Source organism: Hyperoodon ampullatus (genome assembly GCF_949752795.1).
Source record: "Hyperoodon ampullatus genome assembly, chromosome: 10".
NCBI classification, from domain to species: Eukaryota; Metazoa; Chordata; class Mammalia; order Artiodactyla; family Ziphiidae; genus Hyperoodon; species Hyperoodon ampullatus.
In genome coordinates this window covers 103,007,868-103,035,429 of record NC_136923.1, presented here as the reverse complement: position 1 = coordinate 103,035,429, position 27,562 = coordinate 103,007,868, and the positions used below count along the sequence as shown (strand labels likewise).

Sequence of the window (27,562 nt, the reverse complement as noted above, 5' to 3'; positions counted from 1 at the left end):
ATGGGAACAGCCAGGAACAATCAAGTTGAACTGAAACTCCCACTCCTTGAAAAACCTAAGACCCCCCAAAACTATAACCATCCTGAGGTTCTCCGTCACACCTTTGAGACTCTGTCTAACCTTCACAAGCTGCTTCCAAATCGTATGATAGAGCTGCTCTTTTCCTACAAGAGTGCAGAAGACAAGAAAAAATGTATGTGGGCAGAGGGTAGGTGCCAACTCTTTCTAGAAAGTGTACAGTTTGTGGTGGTACCCACGGCCCCTCCTTTAGCCACGAGTGAGAATTCAGTCTTAGAGAGCAGCTGTGGTCCACCCTTGAGACCCATGGCCCATCCTGATCGTGCTGTGGGACCCCCTGCTCAGGGCTCATGCGGTTTACCCACACACTGACTTGACTTTCCCATGGCCTCGTCAGGTTCCTTCTGTTTAAGTTGGTCTTTTATGAAGCAAGATAGTTCTGTCACTCTTCTTCAGGCAGAGCATGCCTGTGGAAAGATGGAAAGGGGACTGAATGGCAGATACCAGTAAATGCACAATTTCAGCTTTAGATCTGATTTTAAGATTAGTGAGAGAACTTCCCAGTTGAAGGTCAGGCTTTGGTTTCTTCTCTGGCTCTATTTTCTACTCCTCCTTTCTGTCACCAGGATTGTACCGCCCCTAGGGAAATGCTGGCCATTTCCCCGGGGCATTCTAGGCAAACTTTGCCTTTCACAGTATGGAGTGGGCTGCCCCTTCCGGATTCTGACCCGGAGGGTGATAACTCCGCTGACTCACAGAGCTGGGTGGAACCTACCTCCTGGGGTGTTCAAGCCCAGGTGGATGGCAGCCACTTGCGCCCCAAGAACTTAGGGAGCAAAGTAGCAGCTGTCACAGTGATTAATACACAAGTCCTGTGTAGGAAGGTGGGTATTGGGGTAATGATTTTAAAACATTATGGCCAAGTTGGCCATTTGTATTTTAATTAATCCCTAATCCCTGAATCCACAGTATTGTGAATCAATTGCAAGATCCAGATTACACTAAAGATTACCTAAAAATCATCAAGAAAAATGTAAGCAACCTAATAGAATAGATAAACGTTATAGACAGGCAGTTCACAAGATGAAACACAAGCCATTGATAGGCATGAAAGATGTTCAAGCACTCTGGTAATCCAAGAAGTAAAAGATAAACCAAGGAGATCCTTTTAGGCTATCATAGTGGTAAAATTTAATACTAAACATGTGGGGAAATTAGTATCCTCACAATTGATGGCATGTTCCTTGATTCAGGTTCTTTCAAAGAAATTGTCAAAATTTTAAATGTATGTTGCTGGCTTATTGAATGAGTTGAATTTGGTAAAGAGTCAGCAGAACGTAATTTTCTTCTTCTCACAACTGCCGCCTTGTACCCATTCTGTTGATCTTCGCTCATCGCCTTTGGGTGAAATTACAAGCAGATCTCGTAGCTTTCCTGGTCATGCTCAGGTAATAAACAGTCCTCTCTCATATCCAAACTCTAAACGCTCGTCCAGTTTGAAGGCTCTCTGCTCTGCACTTCACCGGCCTGGTTTAGACTCAGAAACTGGCAGCAGGTGGGGCCACGTGCCGGATTTCTTCTTCCTGCCCTGCTCCCTCCCTTGGTGGCTACTCTTAGGTTGACAAGGGTGAGGGTGGGAGGAATGGGAAAACTTTTCCTCGATTGCAGAAACATCACATTGTCCTCTGTCATTTGTGGTCTCTGGAGAGTGGCTGCCTTCAATAGCTGACCTTTTCTCTCTGTGGCATTTGTGTGGGTTCTTTGGGGGCTTCCGCTGCTGGGGGTCTCACCTGCACAGCCTCCTGCTGACCTCTCCCCCATCCCCCCACCGCCCCGGCGTTGGCACGGTACACTTCCATCCTACTTCATCCCAGATTGCCTCAGCCTTTAACAGAGTCCTCTTGAAATCCTATTCAAGATAACTCAAAACTGACTCCTTTCTGGGAGCTCGGAGGAAATTTGACCCCTGTCCTCTGACCTTCACCTGGTTGGTGAAAGTATAGCTAGTTTCCTGCACTGACCTCTTTTCTCTGTGGGCACAGGCAGCTGCGGTCCCAACCCTTTACCATTAGACCTTTCTGGGTGTTAAGGGTTGAACTGTGTGCCCCCAAAGATATGTCTAAGTCCTAACCCTCAGTATCCCGGGATGTGACCTCATTTGTAAATAGGGTCTTTACAGAGGTACAGATGTGATTAAGTAAAGATGAAATCATACTGGAGCAGGGTGGGTTCTTAATCCAATATACTGGTCCTTATAAGAAGACAGAGACACACAGGGAGAAGATGGCCACGTGACGTCAGAGGCAGAGATTGGAGTGATGCGTCTGTAAGTCGAGGAACACTGAGGATCCCCTGCAAACCCGAGAAACTGGGAAGAGGCGAGGAAGAATTCTCTCCTAGAGGCTTCAGAGGGAACACAGCCCTGAGGACACCTTCCTTGGCTCTGGATCTCCAGCCTCCAGGCTGTTAGACGATACATTTTTTGCTTAAGCCCCCAGTTTGTCATACTGCTTTATGGCAGCCCCAGGACACTAATACATCAGGTGTTAGGAGACGCAGCCCAGCTCATGTAGTTCTCTTAAAGTACCTTCATTTGCCAGGGGGAGGGGAGATGCTACAGTACCCAGCACTACAACAGCTCTGCCTAAAGAAGTTTTCATGTGCCAAAAAATGTTTAGCTTTTTCTTATACAGATAAGTTTGTTGTTCATAGCTGGGTATCTGGTACCACTGGAATTTTTCAGACTGTGTGGCCTTAGGACAAAACTGAGACAACAGAAAAATTCACATTTTAACATCATGCTATATATGCATGCCTTCAACTTAGCAATTCCACTTCTAGTTAGTGTCCTAGAGAAATACTGGCACCCGTGCACACAGATGCAGGAACAAGGGTGTGTGTTGAAGCATTGTTTATAATGGTGAAAAACTGTGAACAGTCTAATGTCATTCAACAGCTGAACGGTTAAATAAACGGATACATCCATACTGTGGAATACTGTTAAAAAGAAAGTTGACATTAAAATATCTGTAAAACACACTGCAGAGTTTTAATAAACAAGCTGCAAAATAAGGAACAATGATTCCATTTTTGCCAAAAGAAGACTATGTATTTGTAAATGCAAATATGTATATAAATGCATAGAAAAGAGTTCCAGAAGGAGACACAGCAAATTCAGGGTGGTGCCTACCTCTGAGGAAGGATAGAGATGGGAGGGAGGAAGATGTTCCCTTTGCTGTTGACTTGAACCAAAAGGACCGCCTGGTATTTCTCCAGCAAAGACGGGTTTATTCAGGATCAGAAGAGAACCGCAATTCGGGGTCTGCAACCTTGGTGAACCAGCGGCAAGTCTCCACATGGCTTGAGAAGGAGAACATCTTATAGAGGGGAAAGGAAGTTAGGAGGGCAAGAAAAATAGTAAACAAAGAGTCTGTGGTTGAGTCCTAGCAGGAAAGAAGGGAATCTTTCTTCTTTCTGGTTGGGCTCAGCTCTGAATGCAGGGGTGAGAGCTCCCCCTGCTGGTCTCCCGGTTCTATTTAACTGAGGTTTCTGTTCATTAATTTTTTACACTATGTATACTTCTTTAAGTTGTTTGATTTTATTTATTCCAGTGGAAATCTTTTCATGTGTCTTTAATTTTTGTAACTAAAATGCAATTTTAAAATCGAAAATACAGTGAGCATTTATGTGAGGTTGGAGAAGTGGGTTTTGATTTCCCAGTGATATTCCAGTTATATGTTGATTTAGAGTTTGTTCTCTTAGCCTCCCAGTGTAGACATGAATAGATATTGATATATCTTTAGCGACTGGTAGTGTTCCTGCCATGTAGGCTGCTGTCCATTTCATTAGATTTGAAATTCTGACAACCAAAGCAAACCCTTTGCTCTTCCTATTGTTCGGGCAAGCCTGTGGGAGCTTCTGGGCAGCCCAGATGTGTGGACACTGAGCTAATAATAAACTGCTGCTAAGGGCCCTGGCCTTCACCCACTGGGCAGGAGCTCCATATTCCAGGCCTGCTCTTGACTCACTTGGAGTGGTTTTTCTGGCTCCTAAGGATCAATCTATTCATCAAGTCATTAAGCCATTTAGTCCGAATGCCAACCTATAGTCCCTTGAGCCAATTCTTTGTCCCTTAAGTCTCTGTCAATTACCCTGCCTGGGAGGGACCTTCAGGGATTCAGCCTGAGAAATAATGGGGGCTGGACGAGCACTGATCTAATTCCTAATCCAATGCAGGGTCGCCCTGAGTCTCTCTGAGGCTCAGCTTCTCTTCCTACGGTAGGTGTGTAACAGCTTATTTTCTATGCACCCAAATGGATTGCAGAGGTGCTCATAGCACAGCCTGCAAACTGGCTTTTGCTTCTCAAATTGTTACCAGCTGGCAAAGAGATAACAAGCTTACACTACAAGACAACTCAGCCATGTCACTAAACACCCTGCGTGGTCCGACTCCCCTTCTCCTCCCTCCCTCCTTCCCTCCTTCCCTTCCTCTCTCCTTCTCTCTCTCTACCTCTTTCTCCTTCCTTCCTTCTTTTTGGAGAAGATGGTTTTAAGGAAGGAAGGAAGCAGTGTACTGGATTACATTCTGGCACAAGCTCTTTGTGTCACTACGGATGCGCGATTTGGTTAGGGGCCAACTGAGGTCAGTGTGAAGCAGTGGATGTGATGTCAATGCAGAGTGTGGTTAATATCGCTGAAGATAAAAATAGTAGTCCAGTTACTTACCATTCGTTTGAGAATCATGCAGAGATTACACCGATGACCTTCAGTACCTGGGGTAGGACGAGCACACCTGCTTTGTTCGTTCATTCACTCATTTCCTGCTGTGCATCTATTAGATGTCTAGAACCAGGCTACGGTCTGAATGTTGCTCACTGATATTTTTGGAATGAAGAAATGGCAGACCTAAGTAGCAATTAAGTGGCACAAATAGTCTTTCTCAAATTAATGACATCTTACTCGTGCTATGCAAAGATGGAAAGGAACACTGAATTGTATTAATGATTGTTCTATTACTAGGTGAGAATTCTGAATTCTCTGGCTTAGAAAGGATCTTAGAAAGACATCAATTTCCCGAAGAGATTAACCTGACCCCCAAACCAAGCAGTATGCTCCTGTGGAGAAGAAAAGTCGACAACAATGCAAATCAGGGGTGGAAGAAATGCCATTTGTGGAATAAAAACACAGAGGAGCCTCCAATGTCAACCATAGTTGTCAGGTAGGTGCCTAATTTTTGTCCTATGCAGGCATATTTAGAGATGTATAGGATGACCACAAACTCTCTTTATGCCTTAAAAAGCTAAAAAATGACAATGTTGTCTTTGGCATATACAGTGAGTGTGGAAACAAGCATTGCTCTGTATAAAAGCGCATGAGTCCCGTTTTCACACCTCCCAGTGTCTGCAGGAGCCCTCACTGGGAGAAAACTCATGGAGACTGCAGCAGGTGCGTGGGTTCCCCACAGGCCATCGCATTCCAGGTCAGTGAGCACAGACCTAGCAGGGCTGGAGAGGGATTCTTAGGGACCCAACCCCCGAGCTGTAGGGTTTTTATGCTGCATGAGTTGGGAAGCACCAGCCCACCCCAAGCATGACCAGGGACCTAGGATAGTATCATATGAGTGGTAGAACTTTGGCTTTACACCTAGTCTACAAGATTTCTTCTTTTAAATGTAAGCATGTACAGCTATAAAATTTCCGCTTAGCACTGATTTTACTTTATCCCACAAGTTTTGGTATGTTTTTTATTTGTTTCACGATATATTCTAATTTCCCCTTTGACTCATTGGTTGTTTAGAGGTGTGTTGTTTAATTGCTGTATATTTGTGGATTTTCCAGTTTTCCTTCTGCTGATTTCTAGTTTAATTCCATTGTAATTAGAAAAAGATATATGTTTTTTTTGTTGTTTTTTTTTTTTTGCGGTACGCGGGCCTCTCACTGTTGTGGCCTCTCCCGCTGCAGAGCACAGGGTCCAGACGCGCAGGCTCAGCGGCCATGGCTCACGGGCCCAGCCGCTCCGCGGCATGTGGGATCTTCCCGGACCGGGGCACGAACTCGTGTCCCCTGCATCGGCAGGCGGACTCTCAACGCGCCACCAGGGAAGCCCGAACCTTGATTTTTAAAAATTATTTCTGTCAACCTGTTTTTTTTTGATTGGAGAGTTTAACACATTTAAAGTAATTATCAATAGGGAAACACTTAACTTTTGCCATCTTGTTCCCGTATGTCTTATATCATTTTTTTGTCCCTCATTTCCTCCATTACTACTTTCCTGTGAGTTGATATTTTTGTGTTGACACATTTTGATCCCCTCCTCATTTCTTTTTGGGTATTTTCTATGGATATTTTCTTTGTGGTTACCATGGGGGTTACAGGTAACATCCTAAAATCATGATGATCTGTCTTAAATTTTTGCCAACTGCATACAAGAACTACTGATTTACAACTGTGCCTCTCCATTTGTTATTGATGTCACAGATTACATCTTTATATATTATATACCCATTAACATAGATTTATATCTTAAGTATTTGTCTTTTAAATCCTGTAGAAAATAAAAAGTGAGGTTACAAAGCAAAATTTCAATAATAGTTTTATATTTGCGTGCATGTATTTACCTTTGCTGGAGAACTTTATACTTTCATGTGGCTTTGACTTACTATCTAGCATCCTTTCATTTCAACTTGGACTCCCTTTAGCATTTCTTGGAGGGCACATCTAGTGGTAATGAACTCCCCCAGGTTTTGTAGAGGAATGTCTTAAATTTCTCCCTCATTTTTGAAGAACACTATTTGCCAGATGTAGAGTTTGTCAGATGTAGAGTTAGCAGTCGACAATTTTGTTCTTTCAGCACTTTCAATATATCATTCCATTGCCTTCTGGCTGCTGAGAAATCTGCTCATAATCTTACTGGGAATCCCTTGTATATGAGTTGCTTTTCTCTTTCTGCTTTCAAGATTCATGCTTTGTCTTTGACAGGTTTGATTATAATGTGTCTCAGTGTAGGTCTCTTTGTGTTTATCCTACTTATAGTTCATGGAGCTTTTTGCATTGTATATCATGTCTTTCCTCAAACTGTGTTTTTAGCCATTATTTCTTCAAATATATTGCTCTGTCCCCGTCTCTCCTCCTCCTCCTCGTCCTCCTGGAATTCCCATTGTGTGCATACTGGTCGCTTGATGGTGTCCCATAAGTCCCTTAGTCTCTGCTCACTTTTGTTCTTCTTTTTGCTCCTCAAACTCAGTAATCTCAAATGTCTTTAAGTTTGTTGATTCTTTCTTCTTCCTGTTTGAGTCTGCTGGTGAACCCCTCAGTGAATTTTTCAATTCAGTTATTGTAATTTTCATCTTCAGAATTAATTTAAAAAAATAATTTCCATCTCTGTTAATATTATTTTGTTCAGTGTTTTCCTGATTTTCTTTAGTTCTTTGCCCATATTTTCCTTTAGCTCTTTTGAACATATTTGACAGCTGTTTTAAAGTCTTTGTCTAGTAAGTCTCATGCCTGTGTTTCTTCATGGACTATTTGTGGAAATGTTGTTCCTTTGAATGGGTCACATTTCCCTGTTTTTTTGCATGCCTCATGACCTTTTCTTGAAAACTGTGCATTTGAAAGAACAGCCACCTCTCCCAGTGCTTGCACACCGCTGTGCAAGGCCTTGAAATGGTGGGCCCATGAGTCCTGAGATCCGCCCAGGCCTTTTCAGGTTTAACTGGGCGTGACTCCTGTCTGGGCCTGTGTGTAGGTTTAGTTTTTGGTTTTGTTTTTTTTTAATCCCGCCCCCCCACCCCCCACTGCTTTTAAATGTCTTCCCAAAGAGTCTCATTCCAGCTTCTTCTCAGGGTCTTAAATGCTCTATTGTCTTCCTCTGCTTGTAATCTCTTTCTCTGCATCCATGGGTGCGCAATCAGCTTGTACTTTTCACGTGTTTCACTGCCTTCTGTGGCTTCTAGCCCAGGACCCAAACTATGCCAAGGTTTCCATCTGAACTTTGAGTCAGGCAAGACAGCAACCAATCCCTCAGGCAACCCAGACAGGCCAGAATGTTGCAAACAAGTTCCAGACTGTTCCTTCCATCCCAAGAGGAGGTGGGAATTAGACTAATTCCTTCCAACCACATCGTGCAGTGGAGTAGGTGGGGCAAGAGTGAGTAAAAATGTCACAAAACCTCATTTTTAATGTAACTTTTTTCTTGATTGGACATTCACTTGTTTGCTGTAGATGTCTGACGGGCTTCTGTAGTTGATTATTCGATGTTTCTCTTGGGCTATGAGGACCTGAAACTTCCAACATCTTGCTGATGTCACTCTTATGTATTTTTCCTAGCATTTTTTTCTCTCTGTACTTCACATTGCTTAGTTTCTGTTGATTTATCTTCTAGGTTCTTTGACTCCTTTGTCATCTACATTCTGCTAGAGTCCCTCCAGAGAATTTTTTTTTTTTTTTTTTTTTTTTTGTTGCCACATCATGCAGCTTGTGGGATCTTAGTCCCCCAACCAGGGATTGAACCCAGGCCACCACAGTGCAAGTGCTGAGTCCTAACCACTGGAACACCATGGAATTTCCTAGAGAATTATTTTTAAATTTCAGATTTTCAGTTCTAAATATTTGGTTCTTTTTTTTGTAGTTTCTCTGATGAGAATTCATGTAGTTTTAATCATTTCAAGCGTGTTTTTCTTTACCTTGTGGAGCACAGTTATGACAACTGCTTTAAAATCTTTGTGGGGCAAGTCCAACATCTAGGTCATCTCGGGATTGACATGTGTTGTCTTTTTTCACCTTACTGTTCACATTTTCATGGTGTTTTGTATGTCAATAATTTTGGATTGTATCATGGACACTGTGAATATTATGTTGCATGGATCCTGAGTTTTGTTGAATTATCTGGAGAATGTTGATGGTTTTGTTTTAGCAAGTAATCAACCTGCTTAGGTTGAGACTACAAGCTGTCTTGATCTTGTGTTAGTGGCGCTTAAAATCCCAGTTTACTTCCCAAAGCCTTTGCCAGGTTGGTTTCAGCCTGTCCCACTTGTGAACCTAAGCTGTGTAGGTTCACACCTAGAATTAGGGGAGCATGTCACTCCTCTGCTCTGGGATTCTCCTCTCCAGCCCCAGGGAATCCTTTTCCTGGTTAGAGAGATATTCTTCTTGGCCTCAAATTCTGTTTTGCCAGTCACACCATGGCAACCACTGCACTGCTGCACAGTCGGGCCTGCCTTTGGGGCATATGTCCCGTGCTTAGGACAGAGATCCCAGCAATTGTTTCCTAATGTCCCACAATCTCAGACACTCATGGGCAGATGCTTCTCCACATTTTGATGCCTTACCACAATCCATCTGCTTTTGTTTAATTTCGGCATCCTCAAACCATTGTTTTTCACCTTTTGTCCAGGGATGTCAGTTGAAGTCAGTGGGAGGGATGGGCGGCTCATGGGGACAGTGGGGCTGGGACTCTCTGACCCTTACTGGGACTCGGACTCTGGAAAAGCTACTTACATCTCCATGCCTTGGACTCCTTACTTGTAAATGGGTAGCAGCAACAGTTTACCACATTTTAAATTTTTGGCGTTGTTTTTTGAGGACAAAATGTGCTTATGGGCATTAAGCACCAGAAACAAATAGTAAGTGCTCAATAAACATGAATGGGTTATTACTATTAATATACTTCCTATAAGACTGAACACTTTGGATTACGATTACTGGAATAAAAAAATTAAGAATTAAGAAGTTAGAGGTTCGGTGGGTTGGCTATCTGGATGCTGATGCTTGAAGGAGGTTAAAAAGGAAGGAGGACATTTAGAAGAGCAAAATATTCCATGCCAATCCTATAGCCACTGGAATAAACTCTTGTCAAGTGATACATATGGCAGCCATCGAAACAGAAAGTCACAAGGACAGTTAGGGTAGCTTTCAGGTGTGCTTTTTATAAAGTACCACACTAAATGAGAATGAAGACTATACGATAAATGAGGAAATAATCACTGATACAGAACATCACTTTCCAATGAAACAATCCAATCCCTTCATCCCTTTCTATCAAATTATGGGGGCGGGGATGAAACTAAGATTCTAATTTATCCTCTAGTAATATTGTTCCTTCTGTTTGCTCCCCCTGCCAGATGGCTGAAAAAGAACATGCGACCCACTAAAGATCTTGACTCGGTCATCCAGAGACTGTCGGTGTTTGGGCCGATCAAGTCAGTGAGCCTGTGTGGACAGCAAAGTGCAGTAGTGGTTTTCGAACACATGGTCTCAGCCTGCAACGCTGTGAATGCCTTTCAGAGCAGGACGCCGGGCACAATGTTTCAGTGTGCCTGGCAACAGCGATTCATAGCAAAAGACGTAAGACTCCCCACTACCAAAAACCTACGTAAATTCTCAAAGCTGGTTTCACATCATTTGTTTTTCATCAGGGCTCTAGTGAAGTATAATTATCATAACTGGTATTTTAGCACTGAAAAAAGGCACAGCAAGGTTTACTTAGTTCAGGAATTGGAAAGCAGAAATAGTAGCACATCCCTTCCTTGGAAACGTTTAGCTTTTATGTGATGGTCATCACAGATTCGCTTTTTTGGACAGGAAGTTCACAATGGCATTCATGCACTCATCTGACAGCCACCTCTCCTGCAGGATACTGCTTTCTTCAGCATTAATCGCGTGTAACTTTTCTTTCTCCCTATTTCTGATGACCTGTTTTGAAATTTTCATGGCCTGAAAAAACAAAACCAACAGTAAGGTTAAGAGGCATTCTAAGAGGAGTGAGATTATTCTAGAATTCTGATGCTTGTTTCTCTGTTGTTCATTTGATCCTGTGACACCTTAAGAAATATGTGTAGATAAGATACTGTACCTCAAACGTTCGTGTGTGCACACATCCTCCCAGCATGTGTGGGGCAGGGCTTGTGGTCACACATTTGTAAGAAGCTGTAGATAGAAACCAAAGCTTCTGGTTCCAAGACCACATTTTGAGCAGTGAGAACATGAGAAAATCAGTCACCAGCTCTCACGTATAAAAACTTAAGTGCTGCGTGGTCAGAATCTCCTCAAAGTTAACCTGTCTGGCTGCTCACCTGGATTCAAGGATGAAAGTGCTGGCAAAGGTTGCCTATCAACCTCCTCAAAGTGGTGCCCAGAAAGAACCGCCCCTCTGTCTCCACAGCACAGAAATGGAATGCCTATTTGATAAGTTTTGTAAAAATCAGTATTTCTAACATTATTATGCTTACTTTTAATCTCAGATTTAGATGTGCTCAGAGCCAGCTGTCTTGTTTTTTAAATTGCTTATTCTCTCAAGGCAAATAGATGACTTCCATGGTTCTTACAAGCAAAACAAAACAAACAAAAAAACCCCGAATACTAACGTTTGGGGGGAGCTTTGCATACGCTTCCAGCCTGACCCGAACTTCGTTCTGAAAAGTGCCGTCGGGAAAAACTTCAGTGACAAGTCCTTGGGTACATGCTTCCCGGGCTGTCAACTTCTTCCCAAAAACGAGCATCTCTGTTGCCTGAAATGAAAAGCAGGATTGAGACGTTAACGCAATGAAACAAGGCTCAGCTAACTTCAGAATGAACTGCTTTCAGTAGACATAGGGACATCTCCTTCTGGTCTCTGAGGTCGCCAGTATTTCTCATTAAGGGAGAAACTAATGGTGCCACAGGCAATGGTTTGCCAACTTTGTGCTGAGACCATTAGGCTTTCTAGACAGTTTGTAGAGGTTGCTGCTTCTGTGTGTGTCTACGATGGGGAGCAAGGGCTGGGAGCCTGGGGCAGAAAGGCTGTGAGGCAGATGTTGATTCTATGACACACGGCAGCAATGAGTTCCTGTTTTATACACTATAAACAATTATAAAACAAAAAGAAAAATCACCGTCATAGGAATTGCCAACCAACATTTAGGAACACCAACTGTCAAAATTCCCTTCCCTGGGGATTTCCCTGGTGGTCCAGTGGGTAAGACTCCACGCTCCCAATGCAGGGGGTCTGGGTTTGATCCCTGGTTGGGGAACTAGATCCCGCACGCCTCGATTAACAGGCTGCAACGAAAGATCCCACGTGCCGCAACTGAGATGCGGCACACCCAAAATAAATTAAATAAATAAATAAATAAATATTTTTTAAAAATTCCTTTCCCTGGAAATTCACACAGTGGTCTGGCTCTGACAGTTTTCTTTACCTGCCCAGGTACTCCAATGAGCTCCACTTAACTGAAGGAAAGTGAGGGAGACTGATGTTCAGTTTCTAACAATACTGGGGATATCCTAACAATACCAAGTGGATATCCTTTCCTATGTTTGCAATTTCTCTTTCAGAAAAGGAAAGACAGTTTCAGAGTCAAATGTTCTAAGCCTTAGGCTTGGGTCTGCCCAAATTTTCAAAGTTCAAAGCTGTATAAGAATTCAAGGCACGTGACTGAAGAAAGAGATTTAAAAAGGGAATTCCTTGGTGGCCTAATGGTTAGGATTTCAGGCTCTCACACTGCCGTGGCCGGGGTTCAATCCCCATTCGGGGAACTGAGATCCTGCAAGCCGCATGGCATGTCCAGAAACAAAAGAAAAGAGAGAGATTTTTAAAATATACATTTTTTTCAGTGAAAACCTAATAGCAACGAACAGAGGCTCAATTCCCACTCCCCCCCTTTCAGATCCCGAAGGATGTTTGCTAAGCCTCTCCCTACCCCCGGCTCTCAGTCTTGTCAGGATCCCCTTGGGGTCCTGCCCACCAAGGGTGGGCACCTAGGTGTCCATAACTGCAGGGACAGACCTGAGCGGCCACTGGGCCCCTTGGAGCCTTACTGCCCTGTGGGACAGTCTGGAGAAAAGGCTGTGGAGGCCGGGAGCGGCGCTGGGAGCACGAGGCACCCAGCTGAGAGTCACCCCCAGTTTGGGGAGAGAGCGTCTAAATTTCCCTACAGACCAGACGCTTCCCACGGCCTGGTTCCTCTATGTTTAAAACTCTTGAAGTCGGGGTGCAAATAATTCGCTTCCGTCTGTTGCCTCTACTATGGAGGGAAAGAACAGAGAGTGTGGGGTTACTTCTGGAATGGAGATGACATTACATTTCGTCTTAAGGTTTCCAAAAATTACCTTGCTTGGGCCCATTATCTTCGGAAAAGTGTAAGAAGAGCATCCTTCTGGACTCTGGCCTAGCTGACTGAACGGAGTATGAAATGTTGCCTTTTTGAAGAGCGGAAGAAAACAGAGAAAAGAAAATCATCTTTTCACGTGTGATTTCAAAAAATTCTCTATTTGTTTCTATCCTCCTTACAATACTTAATTGAAGAACTTTAAAAAAAATTATGGTTATTGGATTATTATACAGGCAGACCTCCTTTTATTGTGCTTTGCTTTATTGTGCTTTGCAGATACTGCAGTTTTATCTTTTTTTAATAAATGGAAGGTTTGGGGCAACCCTAAGTCGAGCAAGTCTGCTGGTGCCATTTTCCCAACAGTGTTATTTTTTAATTAAAGCTGTTTTAAAATGTCTGATTGTTTTCTTACACATAATGCTATTGCATGCTTAACAGACTACAGTATAATGTAAACATTTATATGTACTGGGAAACCAAAAAAGTCCCGTGACTCACTTTATTGTGATATTTGCTTTATTGCGGTGGTCTGGAACCAAACCCACAATATCTCTGAGGTCTGCCTGTATACACACAAAATCCACTCTTAACGTATGCGGTTTGATGAGTTTTAAACAAATGTATAGTAATGTAGCCACTACCATGATCAAGATATAGACTATTTCTATCACCCCCCAACGCCAAAGTTTCTTCACGCCCCTTCTGCAGTCAGTCTGCCTCTCACCCTCAAGCAACCACTGATCTGTTTTGTACTTACAGTTTTACCTTTTCTAGAATGTATATAAATGGAATCACACACTCTGTAGCCTCTCCTCCTTTTGTGGGCTTTTGTCCTTAGCAGAAGGCTCTCGAGTCACCACGTTGTTACTGCACATATTAGGGTTTGTTCCTTCTTATTTCTGAGTAGTATTCCATTGTACGGATGTGTCATAATTCGTTTATCCATTCACCAGTTGCAGCCATTGTGGTATTTCCAGTATTCTGGATATTATGAATAAGGTGATGATGAAGGTGTATTTTCAACTCTCTTGGGTAAACGCCCAGGCATGTAATTGCTGGGCTGTGTGGTTCACGTGTGGTGTAACTTTCTGAGATGTTGCCAGACTATTTTCCGAGGTGCAGCAGGGAGTTCCAACCACTCCGCATTCTCCCTGAACCTGTCGTTATCCTTAGTCTTTTCAATTTTACCCACTCTAGTAGGTGTGTCGTGGTGTCTCGGTGTGGTTTTAATTTGCTGTTCCCTAATGACTAATGATGTTGAGTATCTTTTCATGTGTTTATCAGCCATTTGCATACCTTCTTTGGTGAAGTAGCCTGCAATAACTTGCCCACTATTTTTAAGTTGGATTGGTTGTCTTTTTTAAAAATTAATTAATTAATTAATTAATTAATGGCTGCACTGGGTCTTCGTTGCTGCACACGGGCTTTCTCTAGTTGCGGCGAGCGGGGGCTACTCTTCGTTGCGATGCGCGAGATTCTCATTGCGGTGGCTTCCCTTGTTGTGGAGCATGGGCTCTAAGCACGCGGGCTTCAGCAGTTGTGGCATGAGGGCTCAGTAGTTGTGGCTCGTGGGCTCTAGAGCGCAGGCTCAGTAGCTGTGGCGCAGGGGCTTAGGTGCTCCGCGGTATGTGGGATCTTCCCGGACCAGGGCTCGAACCCGTGTCCCCTGCATTGGCAGGCAGATTCTTAACCACTGCACCACCAGGTAAGTCCCTACAAGTCCTTTTCTTAATGGTGTCTTTCCCACCCGTTTTTAAGAGCCATTTATATTTTCTTTTATGTGGGCTATTTATTCCTCTCCGTCGTGTATTTTTTTTTTCTTTTTTCTTTTTTTTGCGGTACGCGGGCTTCTCACTGTTGTGGCCTCTCCCGTTGCGGAGCACAGGCTCTGGAGGCGCAGGCTCAGCGGCCATGGCTCACGGGCCCAGCCGCTCCGTGGCATGTGGGATCTTCCCGGACTGGGGCACGAACCCGTGTCCCCTGCATCGGCAGGCGGACTCTCAACCACTGTGCCACCAGGGAAGCCCTCTGTTGTGTATTTTTATATTAATTTGTTGATCCATCACTTTATAGACACATTTAAAAACATGTATTAGAAAGCTTAGCCTCTACTGTGTGAGTTGAAAAATTACCTCCTCAATCTGCCATGTCTTGATTTTGCCCCAGAGGGTTTTTGATTGGTTTTAAATACCAGAAACTACTTTAATATTGGTTATTTAGACTACAGAGTCATTTGTAGTTTTTTTTCTAGATGTCAGAAATAGTTTTGTGTTTCTTGATGAATGAAAAGCTCTAATGAAAGGAAATTAACTTATAATCAGCAATTCCGTAAACAGCATATTTAGACTTCATTTCCCATAATCAGGTATGGTGGGTTTTTTTTTAATGAATATTGCTAGAATATATAAACATATAATGTGCAAAGCATACAAATCAAAATAATGAAAGTATAAAGTAAACAGTTATTAATGTCACCTATCTTCTCTTTTCCCTCCTAAAAGAAAGCGTATTGGAGAAAATGTGCTGAGAAGTCACAGCCTAAGGAACATAACCAGAAAACTGAAAGAAGCAGCCAACCTTGGTAAGAGCCACAAACAGGTGCATGGAAAGCTGATAATAAGCAGCATTTAATTTACTTATAAACATTATTATAAGCAAACACTGAGCTAATTTTCAGAAATGGAGCAGTAGATGTAGTTAAGGGTTAGATGCTGGCGTCAGGCTGTCTGGTGACCCTGGAGCTTCCTAACTTCTCTGTGCCACGGTTTTCTCATCTGTAAAATGGGATGAGAGCACCTGCCTCGCAGGGCAGTTAACGTGGGCATTTACTGAACACATATAATGTGATTCAGCAGAGTGCCTCCTAGATACTGAGCACTCAAAGATCTATTACTGTTATGACTTCTGCCTTTTTATTAACTCAAAGAGGAAATGTACTGTTTGCTGACAGAGAAGCTAATAGGCAGAGGCACTACTTATTACCCATAATAAAGAATAATTTGGTTATATGGGTTAAATGTTAACCTACATTTAATATGGTATCTGTTCATGAAGCCAGGAATGAGAAACCCTGTAAAATGAATTCCTCTCCACAGCTTCTTTCTTCTGTGTCTTTCCCTGATTTTAAATTGAACCTTGGTTTAATTCAGTTGGGTGAACTCTTAGCAGTGGTCACTATTTGTCAAATATTTTACTTTGGGCCCAATCTTTTAGCATATATAATATATACGCATTTCCCTCTGATTTCAATTTTAATTTAAATTGTATCATAAGATGGGAGTCCTAGAAATCTTTGAAAAGATGATGTACATGACAATCATTTGGAATCCAGTGGGAGAATCAGGACAAGATTCAAATATGATGATATCTGGCCTCCAAGTACTGGAGAATGAGACCCCCAAGTTCAGGTCAGGAACTCCTGATCCCACCCTGCTCAAAGCAGGTCAATTAACTGGTCATTTAACACACAGAATGTGACAGAAGACTGTTAATTTCTGCCTTTGAGCAGAAACTTCCACTTACAAAGGTTAGGTAGCCTAGCGTCTATAGACTTCCATTTGCTATTTTTATGGGAAAATTATTAGTAAAAACTAGATCTGACCATATGCCCAAGCTCATTGAAAGCAATCCAGTAAAAGATGAGCCAAAGAGTTAAGGACCCTAATATAGGGTCCTATTAGTGGAGAAAATACCTCTAAACAAAACCAGTAATCTCTTCAGTGGTAAAAACCAAATGTTCCCTGCAAGGCTGTATGTACATTAGCAAATTTTACTGCCACAAAAGCAAAAGCCACTCTAAGAATCTAATAACCCTAAGAGGTGGTTATTAGTTCTACAGTAAAAGTTCTAAGATAAACATTCATCACATTTTTGTTTAGAAGGATAAAAACTGGAAATATTCTAGGGTTCCAGTGTCAGGGACTGGTTAAATTAGATAAGTTAAATAACCCAAATGTTAGCACTGCTTATCTGAGTGGTGAGATAAGGAGTGCCTTTTAAATTAACTCTTTTCTTTGTACTTTTCCATATTTTCCAAAATTTTATTTTCCACTATGACATATATTATGACTGTAGTAGGAAGAAAAAATAAAATCTATATAATTCAATGGTGAACATGACTTCTCTGAGCTTTGGTTTTCTTATCTGCAAAGGAGGGACTGAAAGTAGAAGAATGCCTGAAAGTTCTTCCTTATTCTAGATTTATAAATTCCAGGATTCATTTACTTGGAAAAAATGATCAAATAACTCACTTGCATAACCTCCAAAGCAGCTATTTTTTGCCCCCTGCTTACAAGCTTTGAAGGTTCCTATTTTACAGTAAAAATGAACAAGTGCTGTGTAATAGGATTAGAGCACAGAGCCAAAAGAGCTGGGGCAATGTTTACAACAACATTCGTGTTTAGGAAAATTCAAGTCAGTAGTAAAGGAAAAATAAAACGCGTCATATTAGACTAATTCTTTGGGAAAAATTTAAATTTGGTCCATTCTACCACAAACCATATGTAATCTGTTTACTACTAGCAACAATAAAGGAGAATTCAGAGGATCTCTTTTTTACTTGTATAACTTCATACATTTCTGGGAGCTGACTTACCCTGTCGGTCGCATACACGATATCAAATAGCCCGAGAATGGTGACGGAGATTCCCACAGCTGGTCCATTTACCACTGCAACCAGAGGCTTCGGAAAATCTATAAAACAGTCGACAAAATCCCTACAGATGTGGAAATATAAAAGCATGTTTAAATATGCCAAAGTAGCATCACTGAAGTATGCAGGCAAGACAGGGTGAGTCTGGAACATGCTTTTCTGGCCAGGCTGGTGAGTTTCCCATCGCCCAGCAGTGCCTCTCTGCCCTGCCACCTCCCCAGCACCAGGTTCCTCCCATCTGAACGGCACTTGAGGGAAACTCACAGAGTCCCACAGGTCAGCCTTGGTTCAAATCTTGTGTTCTAGGCATTCGGTCAGGGATGTAAACCAGCTGTAGACTCAGAGGCTAGGGTGGCCGCCAGCACGTGCTGCGGTATCACAGCTCAGTGGGCACCAGAAACGCAGCAGGGACTAATGAGGCAGGAGGAGACGCCTTCACGCCCTCTGTGTTTCCCGAGACTATTTCAAGTCTCCTATGAGCGGCGATCGTGGCAGTCAGGGCTTCCTCTGGCCAGAGGAGAAGTTGCTGAATTCCTCTGCCTCAATATGGGAGAAGTTAATTTGTAGCGATAGTTGACTTGTATGCTTTCCAATCCAATGTGGTGTAGGGAGGCCAGGAGAACGGGTAACAGAAGTTACAGTGATGGAGCAAATGCCCCGATAGAAGTTTGGAGAAATATGCTTGCCTAAAGTCACAGCCGATTACACGGAACCTAAGAAGTATTTATTTTACTTAGGCACAGCTCAAGACCACACTGGTAAGGATAAGCCCCCCGGGATGAGACAGACGTGCTCTCACCTCAGCAAAACGGCCCCGCTTCTGGCTTTCTCCTCCACTCCACCAGGGGGGATATCCGTGAAGTTGGTCAGATCATTCCCACTACAATAATAGTCCCCATTGCCTGTAAACAAAATCCATGGATCCACCGCTCATTCACTCTACAGCAGTCACTGGGCATCTTGTATGTGCCAGGCTCTGTACCAAGCTCTGGAAATACACTGGTGGACCAGCTGGGGTCCTGCCCTAATTGACAGACTAGGGAGTCAGCTGGACCTTGACTTAAAGACACATGAATAACTGTAGGCAATGGAACCATGATGATGCAAAGGGACACGAGGACAGGAGAGCAGGCAATGGGGCTCTGCTCTCACCTGGGGGTTCAGGGAGGGACTTTGCTAAGGCGGGAATGACTGGACTGAGATCTGAAGGACACGGGCAGGGGTAGATGGCAAGAGGGTGGGGGGAGTGTTCTCCAGTGGTGACGGCACATGCAAAGGCTCTGGGTGGGGGGGACCCAGCATAGGATGGGCTGAGAGAAACAGATGCCTTTAATTTTCTTTTTTCAGTCCAGCCAGATAAATTAGAAAACAGAATTTAGGAAATCTATATAACATGAATTAGAGAGGCAAGTCTAACTGATATAATTATAACTCTATACCTTAAAAATCAAGCATGAATTTTTAATTTTTAAAAATTTTTTATTTAAAACATTTTTTCATAACTATTATTTTTTTGGCTGCACCGTGTGGCACGCGGGATCTTAGTTCCCCGACCAGGGATCGAACCGGTGCCCCCTGCATTGGGGACATGGAATCTTAGCCACTGGACCACCAGGGAAGTCCCTGAACTTACTTTTTAAGTGTTCCTGGATGATATAAAATATTGGCCATTTTTTTGATTCTTAATTTTCAAGGCAGAGATTTTAATATATAGCTAATATACACGAAATTTTAATAGATTCTAAAAAAAGTAAAATTAGTAAAACCAATCATTTCTGATTATAATACAATAAACTAGGAATTGATAACAGAAATGGAAAACCCCCCAAAAAAATCCTTTCTGGAAATTAAAGGACCTACTATTACAACATTTAGATCAAAAAGGAACTAGAAAACGAAAGTGAAGGATATATAGAAAATCACTATAGGAAAAGCACTACTTATCAAAACCTAATCTTTCAGTTTTCTCACCTGTAAGATACAAGTAATAATAGGGCCTAACCTCACAGGGTTATTGCAAGAAAGCTTAGAAAAGTTAAGAATCAAAAAGCTATCAGATGAATTAAAATGCTTAGACCAGTGCTCAGCAAACAGGAAGTATGATATAAAAGTTAGCCGTTATTACTATTACGAAACCCAGCAACTTCACTTCTAAGACTAAAGCCTTTGGATATTTTTGCACATTCGCTGCAAGACATATGTCCAAGGATACCCTTGCAGCATGATTTTAATAGCAAAAGACAAAGTACAGTCTCCCCATTCATCAATAGAGGAATATGATGAGATAAATTATGGAATCCCAAAACTTTCATACTTTGTAGTCCTGCAGAGAAAAACTTAGATGTATACGTGCTGACAGAGAACAATTTTTCGGGGTATGCTGTTAGGAGAAGGTGGGTATAGTATGTATGTACTACATGCTTCCTTTTCTGTTTACAAGAGGCGGGGTACACACATGTGCACACGTAGGCAGTTTCTGGAAGGCTCAAGAAAAGCTGAGTTTTTCTAGGAAGCAAGACTGGGGTTCTAAGGAGAGTGAGATTTAGTTTTGTTATATGCTATTTCATAGTCTTTGGATTTTTTAAAAAACCATGTGCCTGTATTATACTTTTAGTTAAAAAAATTTTTATGTATATGTATAGCTGATTGACTTCATTATAGAGCAGAAACTAACACACCATTGTAAAGCAATTATACTCCAATAAAGATGTTAAAAAATTTTTAATTAAACAACCAGAAAACATTCTTCTCCTGTATCAAGCCAACGCCACCTCTAGACGGATTTTGTTGTCTCCATTCTCCTAGGTGTATTTGTGAAATATAAGGGCCATGCTCAACTCTTCCCTTTCCTTCACCCCCTCATCAGCTGTTAGGTATCTCTCTTTCTCCCCATCTCCCTTTTTTACTGAGAGCTCTCTGATATCTCTATATAATATTTTACAAATTTTAATGAAAATTAAAAGAAAATAAAATCACTCTGGGAATTCCCTGGTGGTCCAGTGGTTAGGACTCCGCACTTTCACTGCCAAGGGTGCAGGTTCAATCCCTGGTTGGGGAACTAAGATCCCTCAAGTTGCATGGTGTGGCCAAAATAGAAAATAAATAAAATAAAATAAAATCAGTCCTGCTTCCATTGCATCAACACACGGTAACAGCTCCCGTCTCCCAAGTACCTGCTGTGAGCCTTGCCCTGCACTGTCTCGTGCCACCACCTCGATCATTCTGTGGGGTTAGGAAGACACTGTCTTCTCCATTCAGGAAGCAGAGGTTGCCCACAGGTAGTAAGGAATGAAGCCCGGATTTAAACTCCAGTTGATCTGAGTCCTGACCCTCAGCTTGCACCACTACACGCAGTGCCCCTTCCAAGTTCAATGACTTCCATTCTCCGAGTTCTCATCAGCCCAGGCCCAGGAGCATCCATCATATTTTCCACTTATTATCACAGTGCTGATATAATTGCTAATGCTTTTTATTCTATCTTAAACATTTGCTATACTGTCGGTTTTTAGACTTGTAATTTTTAATACTTGTATATAGTCTATTGGATGTTCTATAATGTGCTTTATAATTCTGTCATGCAGCATATTTACAATGTTTTAACATTTTTACAATTATAAGTAATGCTGCAAAGATTATCTTTCTTACATAAGACCTTTCCTTTTTCTTGGATAATTTCCCTAAAATAAATTCCCATAAGTGGGATTCCTGTATCAAAGTATATGAACATTTTACATATTGTCAAATGCCCTTTCCTTAGCTACTTATACTTTTTATAGCCATTACGCTGCTGTCAGCAGGGGAGCAGAGGCATTTACCCTACCATAACCTTGTCAAAATTGGGTATGACGGGCTTCCCTGGTGGCGCAGTGGTTGAGAGTCCACCTGCCGAGGCAGGGGACACGGGTTCGTGCCCCGGTACGGGAAGATCCCACGTGCCACGGAGCGGCTGGGCCCGTGAGCCATGGCCGCTGGGCCTGCGCGTCCGGGGCCTGTGCTCCGCAACGGGAGAGGCCACAACAGTGAGAGGCCTGCTTACCGCAAAAAAAAAAAAAAAAAAAAAAAAAAAAAAATTGGGTATGACATGAAATTTTGCTAATTCACGTAAGTATAAAGTGGTATCTCATCATTTTGATTTCTGTTTGTGCTTATTAATCTGGTTGCATTTTCCTTGTTTCTTTAATGCCTGGACTTTCTCATATAAATTATCTGCTCATTTTACTCACCCGTTTATCTAATAGGCCTTAGTACTTTTCTTACCAATTTGTATCTGCTTTTTACGTGATAAAGATATCAATCCCGTGTCTATCATATTTTTTATGTATTTAAGAATTAGAGTATCTTAGCACTAGGAAAGATATTAGAGCTTATTTACTCAACTTCCTACCTAGGTGAAAATCCCCCCAAATAGAAATTTAACCAAGAAATCTAAGAAAATGTCTCACCTGTTAAAACAGTTATGGCTGAATCATCCTTGCTTGCAGCCTCAAGTGCAACCATGATGTCGTGATACATCTGCGTGAAAGGGGGAAGATGAGGAAAAGAAGAAAACTCTGAAGACGATGACGATCACCAGGGGCTTCACTAAACACCAGTCTGCAAGCCCAGCCTCTGCAAAGCGCCTAACACTTATGTTGGTTGTATTTATAGAACCTAGAAGGCGGCCCGGAAGACTGAAAGGACTTTCATTCCTTTTATGATTACGTGGTGTGTATTCTGTACCAAGTGCTATGTAGAAGATGCTGGGGAATATATCCATGTTTTTCCCCCAAAATGAACGAGTAAGACACAGTCCTTGGGCTTTTGGAATTAATAGACGGGGACAGCTCTAAGATGGGTGGAGAGTACAAAGCAGCAGAAAGCTCAGAGGAGCTGCCGGTACTTTTCTGGGGTGGGCAGGATGGGGCGGGGAGCAGAGAAGATTTCCAGGAAGCAGATTTTCATTTGGGATGTCAAGAGAGAGCGTGAGTGTGGCAGGCAGTCTGGGAGTGCTGTGGAGAGTGAAAGGCTGGACTCCGTCAAGAACAGCGGGCCCAGTGTTTGAAATCAGCAACGTCTCTGAAACTCTTGGACGTGTAGCTGTCGTAGCTTTCAAGGCATTTAAAACAGGTGCAGTTTCTACCTTAGATGAGGGAGAGAATGGTGGAAGAGGGCTCACATTTACAGATACACATCCTTTACTGAAAAAACAGACGCATGGACTTTACATAATGTATGAATGGAGGTGAAATCATTTCTACTGAGGGAGGGAATGAGGAAGTAGCTCCATTATGACTACCGGGATGGTGATGCAGCATGAGAGGGTATCTGGGAAGAGCCAGGCTTAAGGGATGGATAGATCACGGCTTCAACTTAGATCTTCTTGGTTATTAGTCATGTGAGTTGCAGCAAATAAGTACTTAACCTAATTATTTTATTGTTTGGCAGCAATAATGGTAGAGGCTCCTTGTGGGAATAAAACCTCTGCGTGGAAAGTACTGACACACACGCGCCACTCTGTAAAGAGTAGTTATTACTATTACTACCATGGATATATAAAAATGAGTCAGTGGGCTTCCCTGGTGGCGCAGTGGTTGGGAGTCCGCCTGCCGATGCAGGGGACACGGGTTCGTGCCCCGGTCCGGGAAGATCCCACATGCCGCGGAGCAGCTGGGCCCGTGAGCCATGGCCGCTGAGCCTGCGCGTCCGGAGCCTGTGCTCCGCAACGGGAGAGGCCGCAGCAGTGAGAGGCCCGCGTACCGCAAAAAAAAAAAAAAAAAAAAAGGTCAGGAGAAAAGGAAAAAGTTTTGAGACTCGAATGCTTTGTTCACTGCATAGTGCATATCCAACTTCATGGAATCCTTATTTAAGACTATTTTAAGGTAGTGTGCTTTCTCTACTACAACAGAGGTGATATGTCCAATGAAAAGGGGTTACAGCCCTTTTGAATTTTACTCCCAGTTCAGCACCAAGTATCCAATTAATTCTCTCCTTTTTTTGTCAAGGGGAAAGGGCTGAAGTGGCTATTTTTTCCTTCAACGTCAGTTTATTTTTTTTAAATGAGGTATAACCGACATATGTTTGTTTCGGGTGTATATCGTAATGATTTAATATTTGTATACATTGTAAAATGACTGCAATAAGCCAACGTCCATGGCCACACATCGTTAACGTGTTTTTCCTTTGTGGTAAGACATTTTACGATTTTTTGTCTCAGCAACTTTCAGACACGGAAAGCAGCAGTATAGTCACTGTGCTGCACGGTATATCCCTGTGACGTAGCCATTGTGTGACTGGACGCTGGTACGGTTTGACCCCCTTCACCCCACACTACGACAACCGCCAATCTGCTGTTCTCTGTATTTATAAGTGAGGCCATACGGCATTTGCCTTTCTCTAAGCTACTTCGCTTAGCATAATGCCCTCAAGGGCCATCCACACTGTCACAAATGGCAAGATCTCACAATTGTTTATGGCTGCACAGTGCTCCACTGTGTGTACGTACCGTGTTTTCTTTGTCCATCTTCCATCGATGGACGCTTAGGTTGCAGAAGTGGTTATTTTTATTGTCGTTCTAGTTCAATGACCGATTCAGAGACTAACAGTGCCCTCGTGAAGCAGCTCATTTCAAGCAGACCTGGGTCATGATCTATTTAAGTTCTTCTCTCCCTTTTCCTCTACTTGTACAAAATAAAGCTCCATGCAAGTAGATCAGTACTCACTCTCAAGTCTAAGTGACACGAAGAGACGTCCAGGGAGCGTCTATGCCAACCTCAGAGAAGCCCTCTGCATCGTCTCTTACAGTGACATGTGTTTCATTTATATTCACATCATTTATCTGTGTTTCCATCATCAGAAAAGCTGCAGTGCCTTCTGGGCATGTAGAACCTAGCTGAAGCTCACAAATGCTAAATAATGAATGTCCCACTCTGCTGTATGAAGTAGCCACAATTATTAATCTTCTCTATAAATCAAACAAGAGCTCTCACAGAAACAGGAAGGATGCTGACACACTATAGTTTTTGAGTGAAACAGAGGAAGAAAAGAAAAGCAGGACGGACTCTTAGGGCAGGTCGTGTTACCTGAGTGGTGAGTGCATTTTTTTTGTCGGGCCGGTTCAATGTGATGGTTGTGATGCCATCTTGGGAGGTCACCACCAGGGCGTCACTTCCTGGTTGCTTCCTGTCTGCTGCAGGTGTCACCTGGCTGGAGGACTCAGATGAAGCACTCAAACTGGACACCAAGTCCACATAGTTCTGCCTGGCGGTTTCCTGAAGAGAGATGACAATTTCAGCCCGTGGTCAATGAACAAGCATTTTGAGAAACTTCCTGTGCTAATAAGTACACCTGGCAATGAAGAAAGAATAGAGATTCTGGTTCAGTAGAGGGATCTCAAGATCTAGAAGGCTCATCTGTAATGGCTTAATAATGAGAAGCAACCCCTTCCTTTAGCAGCACAGCAAACGGAATGAGAGCAGAATGATAAGTAAACGTACCTTGGGCAGACTGCCAAGAGCATTCCAAGCATCCCACTTGGCCTTATTGATAAAGTCAAGCACACCTGGTTTGGGCACATTACAAGGTCCTTCAGTGGCCTGTGAAAAGGAGAGGGGCAATTATTGGGCAAACGCCCATGCAAACTGGAGTTTTAAATAGTTAAGACCCATAAGATGCACGCTAGCGTGAATGCACCTTCCCCTCCCAAGGTACATAAATTGATTTGAATTTCCTTCTCCCTTTGATGCTGTTGCTAAAAATGCACAAGCAAGAGAGAAAAGACTGGAGGGACAAAATATGCTATTGGCTATCAGTCCCTAAAATAAGTTATAACTGCCTGTGCATGAAAATAATGCAAGATTAGGGTTTTGGGAAAGTATTGAATACTTTTTAAAAAATCATCATCGTTCATTAGTTTTACAGCGATGGTCACATTCTTCATACATGATCAAAATCTTCAAGCAAACAATCTTCAAAGGTAACTCGCCCACAAACATTTAGAACACACAGTGTATACTGAAAGCCCATTCAAAAGAAACACCCTCCCCAACCCAGTTCCATGGCAGATATCTGATAACTGAGCAACACAGCTGCAGCTGAGTACAAGGGGGCAGGGGTGGGGTCATCAGAGCCGCTGGCCCTTAGGACACTTAACTGAAGGACACGCGAGCAGGAAGCAAAAAGCAACTAAAGTTTACTTGTTTGAGGGTAGGCACACTGAGTGTTTTGAGATAAAAAAAAAATATGCACTCAGTTATTTTCAGAGATGGCAATTTAAAACTCCATTTAATAACCATGGTTTTCCATTTCGTAATACAACTAGCTAAAAGAGGAAAGAAGAAAGAGGCTTTGAAAACCAAAGGCAGCAAAGGAGGCTAAGACTCTCCAAAGAGATAAGACTCACGTTGCAAGGGTTAGCCACTTGAGAAATTAGAGGCAACGCAGGCCGTAAGACTGCCCCCCTCCACTTCTGACACCAAGTGCAAGACTGGGGGGCTCCCGAAACCACCCTCGGGTTCAATAATCTGCTAGAATGCCTCACAGAATGCACTGAAGGCTGTTGTACTCTTGGTTACCGGTTATTAGGGGGAAAGGATACAGATTAAGATCAGCAAGGGAGAATGCAGAGGGTGGGATCTGGGGAAGGTGTGTGTGGGACACCCCAGCCCGCCGCCAGCCGGCCACCGGGGAGTCAGGACAGCGCACTCTTCCAGTCCCAGGCTGATGCGTGACAGCACACAGAGTACTGCCCACGAGGGAAGCTCATGCAAGCCTCAGTGTTCAGAGTTTTCATTGGGGCTCCACCACCTCGGCATGATTAGAGTGTAATCACAGCCCCTACTCTAAAGACCACTGTTGGCCTCTCCAGGCGAACAAAGACACTTCTATCACTCTTGGCATTTCAAGGGCTTAGAAATTACCTCCCAGAAGCCAAGAGCAAAGGTCAGACCTCTTTGGGGGCAAAGTTAAATTCTTTACTATACACACCAGTATGAAAGTAAGAGAGGCTCATACGTGGCACAGGAAGAGAAAAATAGAAAACACACAGGAACCCAGAGGGGCTGACTTCCCAGGACATTTTTCAGACATTGTAACTTAAAAACTTGAGTTTTAAAATTTTGTAATAAAAAATTTCAAACATATACAAAAGTAGAATACTGTAATGAACTCCCAATCTTCATCACCCAAATTCAGTAACTCTCATTTTTGCCATACTTGCTTCACCCATCCTTTTCTTTCCTTTTTTGCTTCATTATTTTAGAGAAAGCCAAACACCATACTATTTTACCCCTAGGTACTTAGTATGCATTCCTAAAAAAAAAAAAAATCAACATTTTCTTATACAACCATGATGCCATTAAGAATAATTCCTAGGTAACACCTAATACTCAGTTCCTAATCAAACTTCCCCAATTGTCTCAAGACCACTTTTTCAGTTGATTTATTTTAATTAGTGGCCAAATAAGATCTACACCTTTGGTTGTTATATCTTTTAAGTCTCTTTTACTCTGGAGTGGTCCTGAGGAGTTACTTTTTGCCTTAATAATATTTTGAAGTCTAATATAATAAACTCTCATGTATACACTCTTGGTAGGAAAGGCAGCAACACAAACCCTAAAAGCATGAAGGCTGCATTTTAGTACAACACACAGCATGTCTGTCTGAGGACCTATCTGCTCAAAATGTCTTTATATCGCACCTTAGGCATTTACCTGCTTATACAGTGCATAGAGTTTTAGCTTCACTTCATTTCCTGGATCCTTCTTCAGGAGTTTCACCTGATTCATGGCGTTTTCAAAGTCCTTCTGGCTGGCTCTCATTGCTGGGCCACACAA

At 42.6% G+C, this 27,562-nt stretch overlaps 2 protein-coding genes across 2 annotated transcripts; one reads left to right on the top strand and one right to left on the bottom strand.

The window, feature by feature from the left end:
- LOC307059126 (testis expressed protein 56-like) lies at positions 1-10,565 on the top strand (the record flags this gene model as incomplete). The annotated part of the gene is made up of 3 exons (XM_079712856.1): positions 1-208; positions 5,038-5,236; positions 10,136-10,565. The coding sequence occupies 3 exons, from the start codon at positions 1-3 to the stop codon at positions 10,563-10,565; spliced, it is 837 nt and encodes a 278-aa protein (XP_079568982.1).
- On the bottom strand, positions 10,450-27,562 carry ECI2 (enoyl-CoA delta isomerase 2). Its single transcript, XM_079712854.1, has 9 exons — positions 27,440-27,562; positions 25,226-25,324; positions 24,812-25,000; positions 22,196-22,265; positions 18,553-18,655; positions 17,697-17,817; positions 13,101-13,190; positions 11,378-11,521; positions 10,450-10,727 (listed from the first exon to the last, which is right to left on the bottom strand). Exons 1-9 carry the CDS (start codon positions 27,545-27,547, stop codon positions 10,572-10,574), a joined length of 1,080 nt encoding a protein of 359 aa, XP_079568980.1. The 5' UTR covers positions 27,548-27,562; the 3' UTR covers positions 10,450-10,571.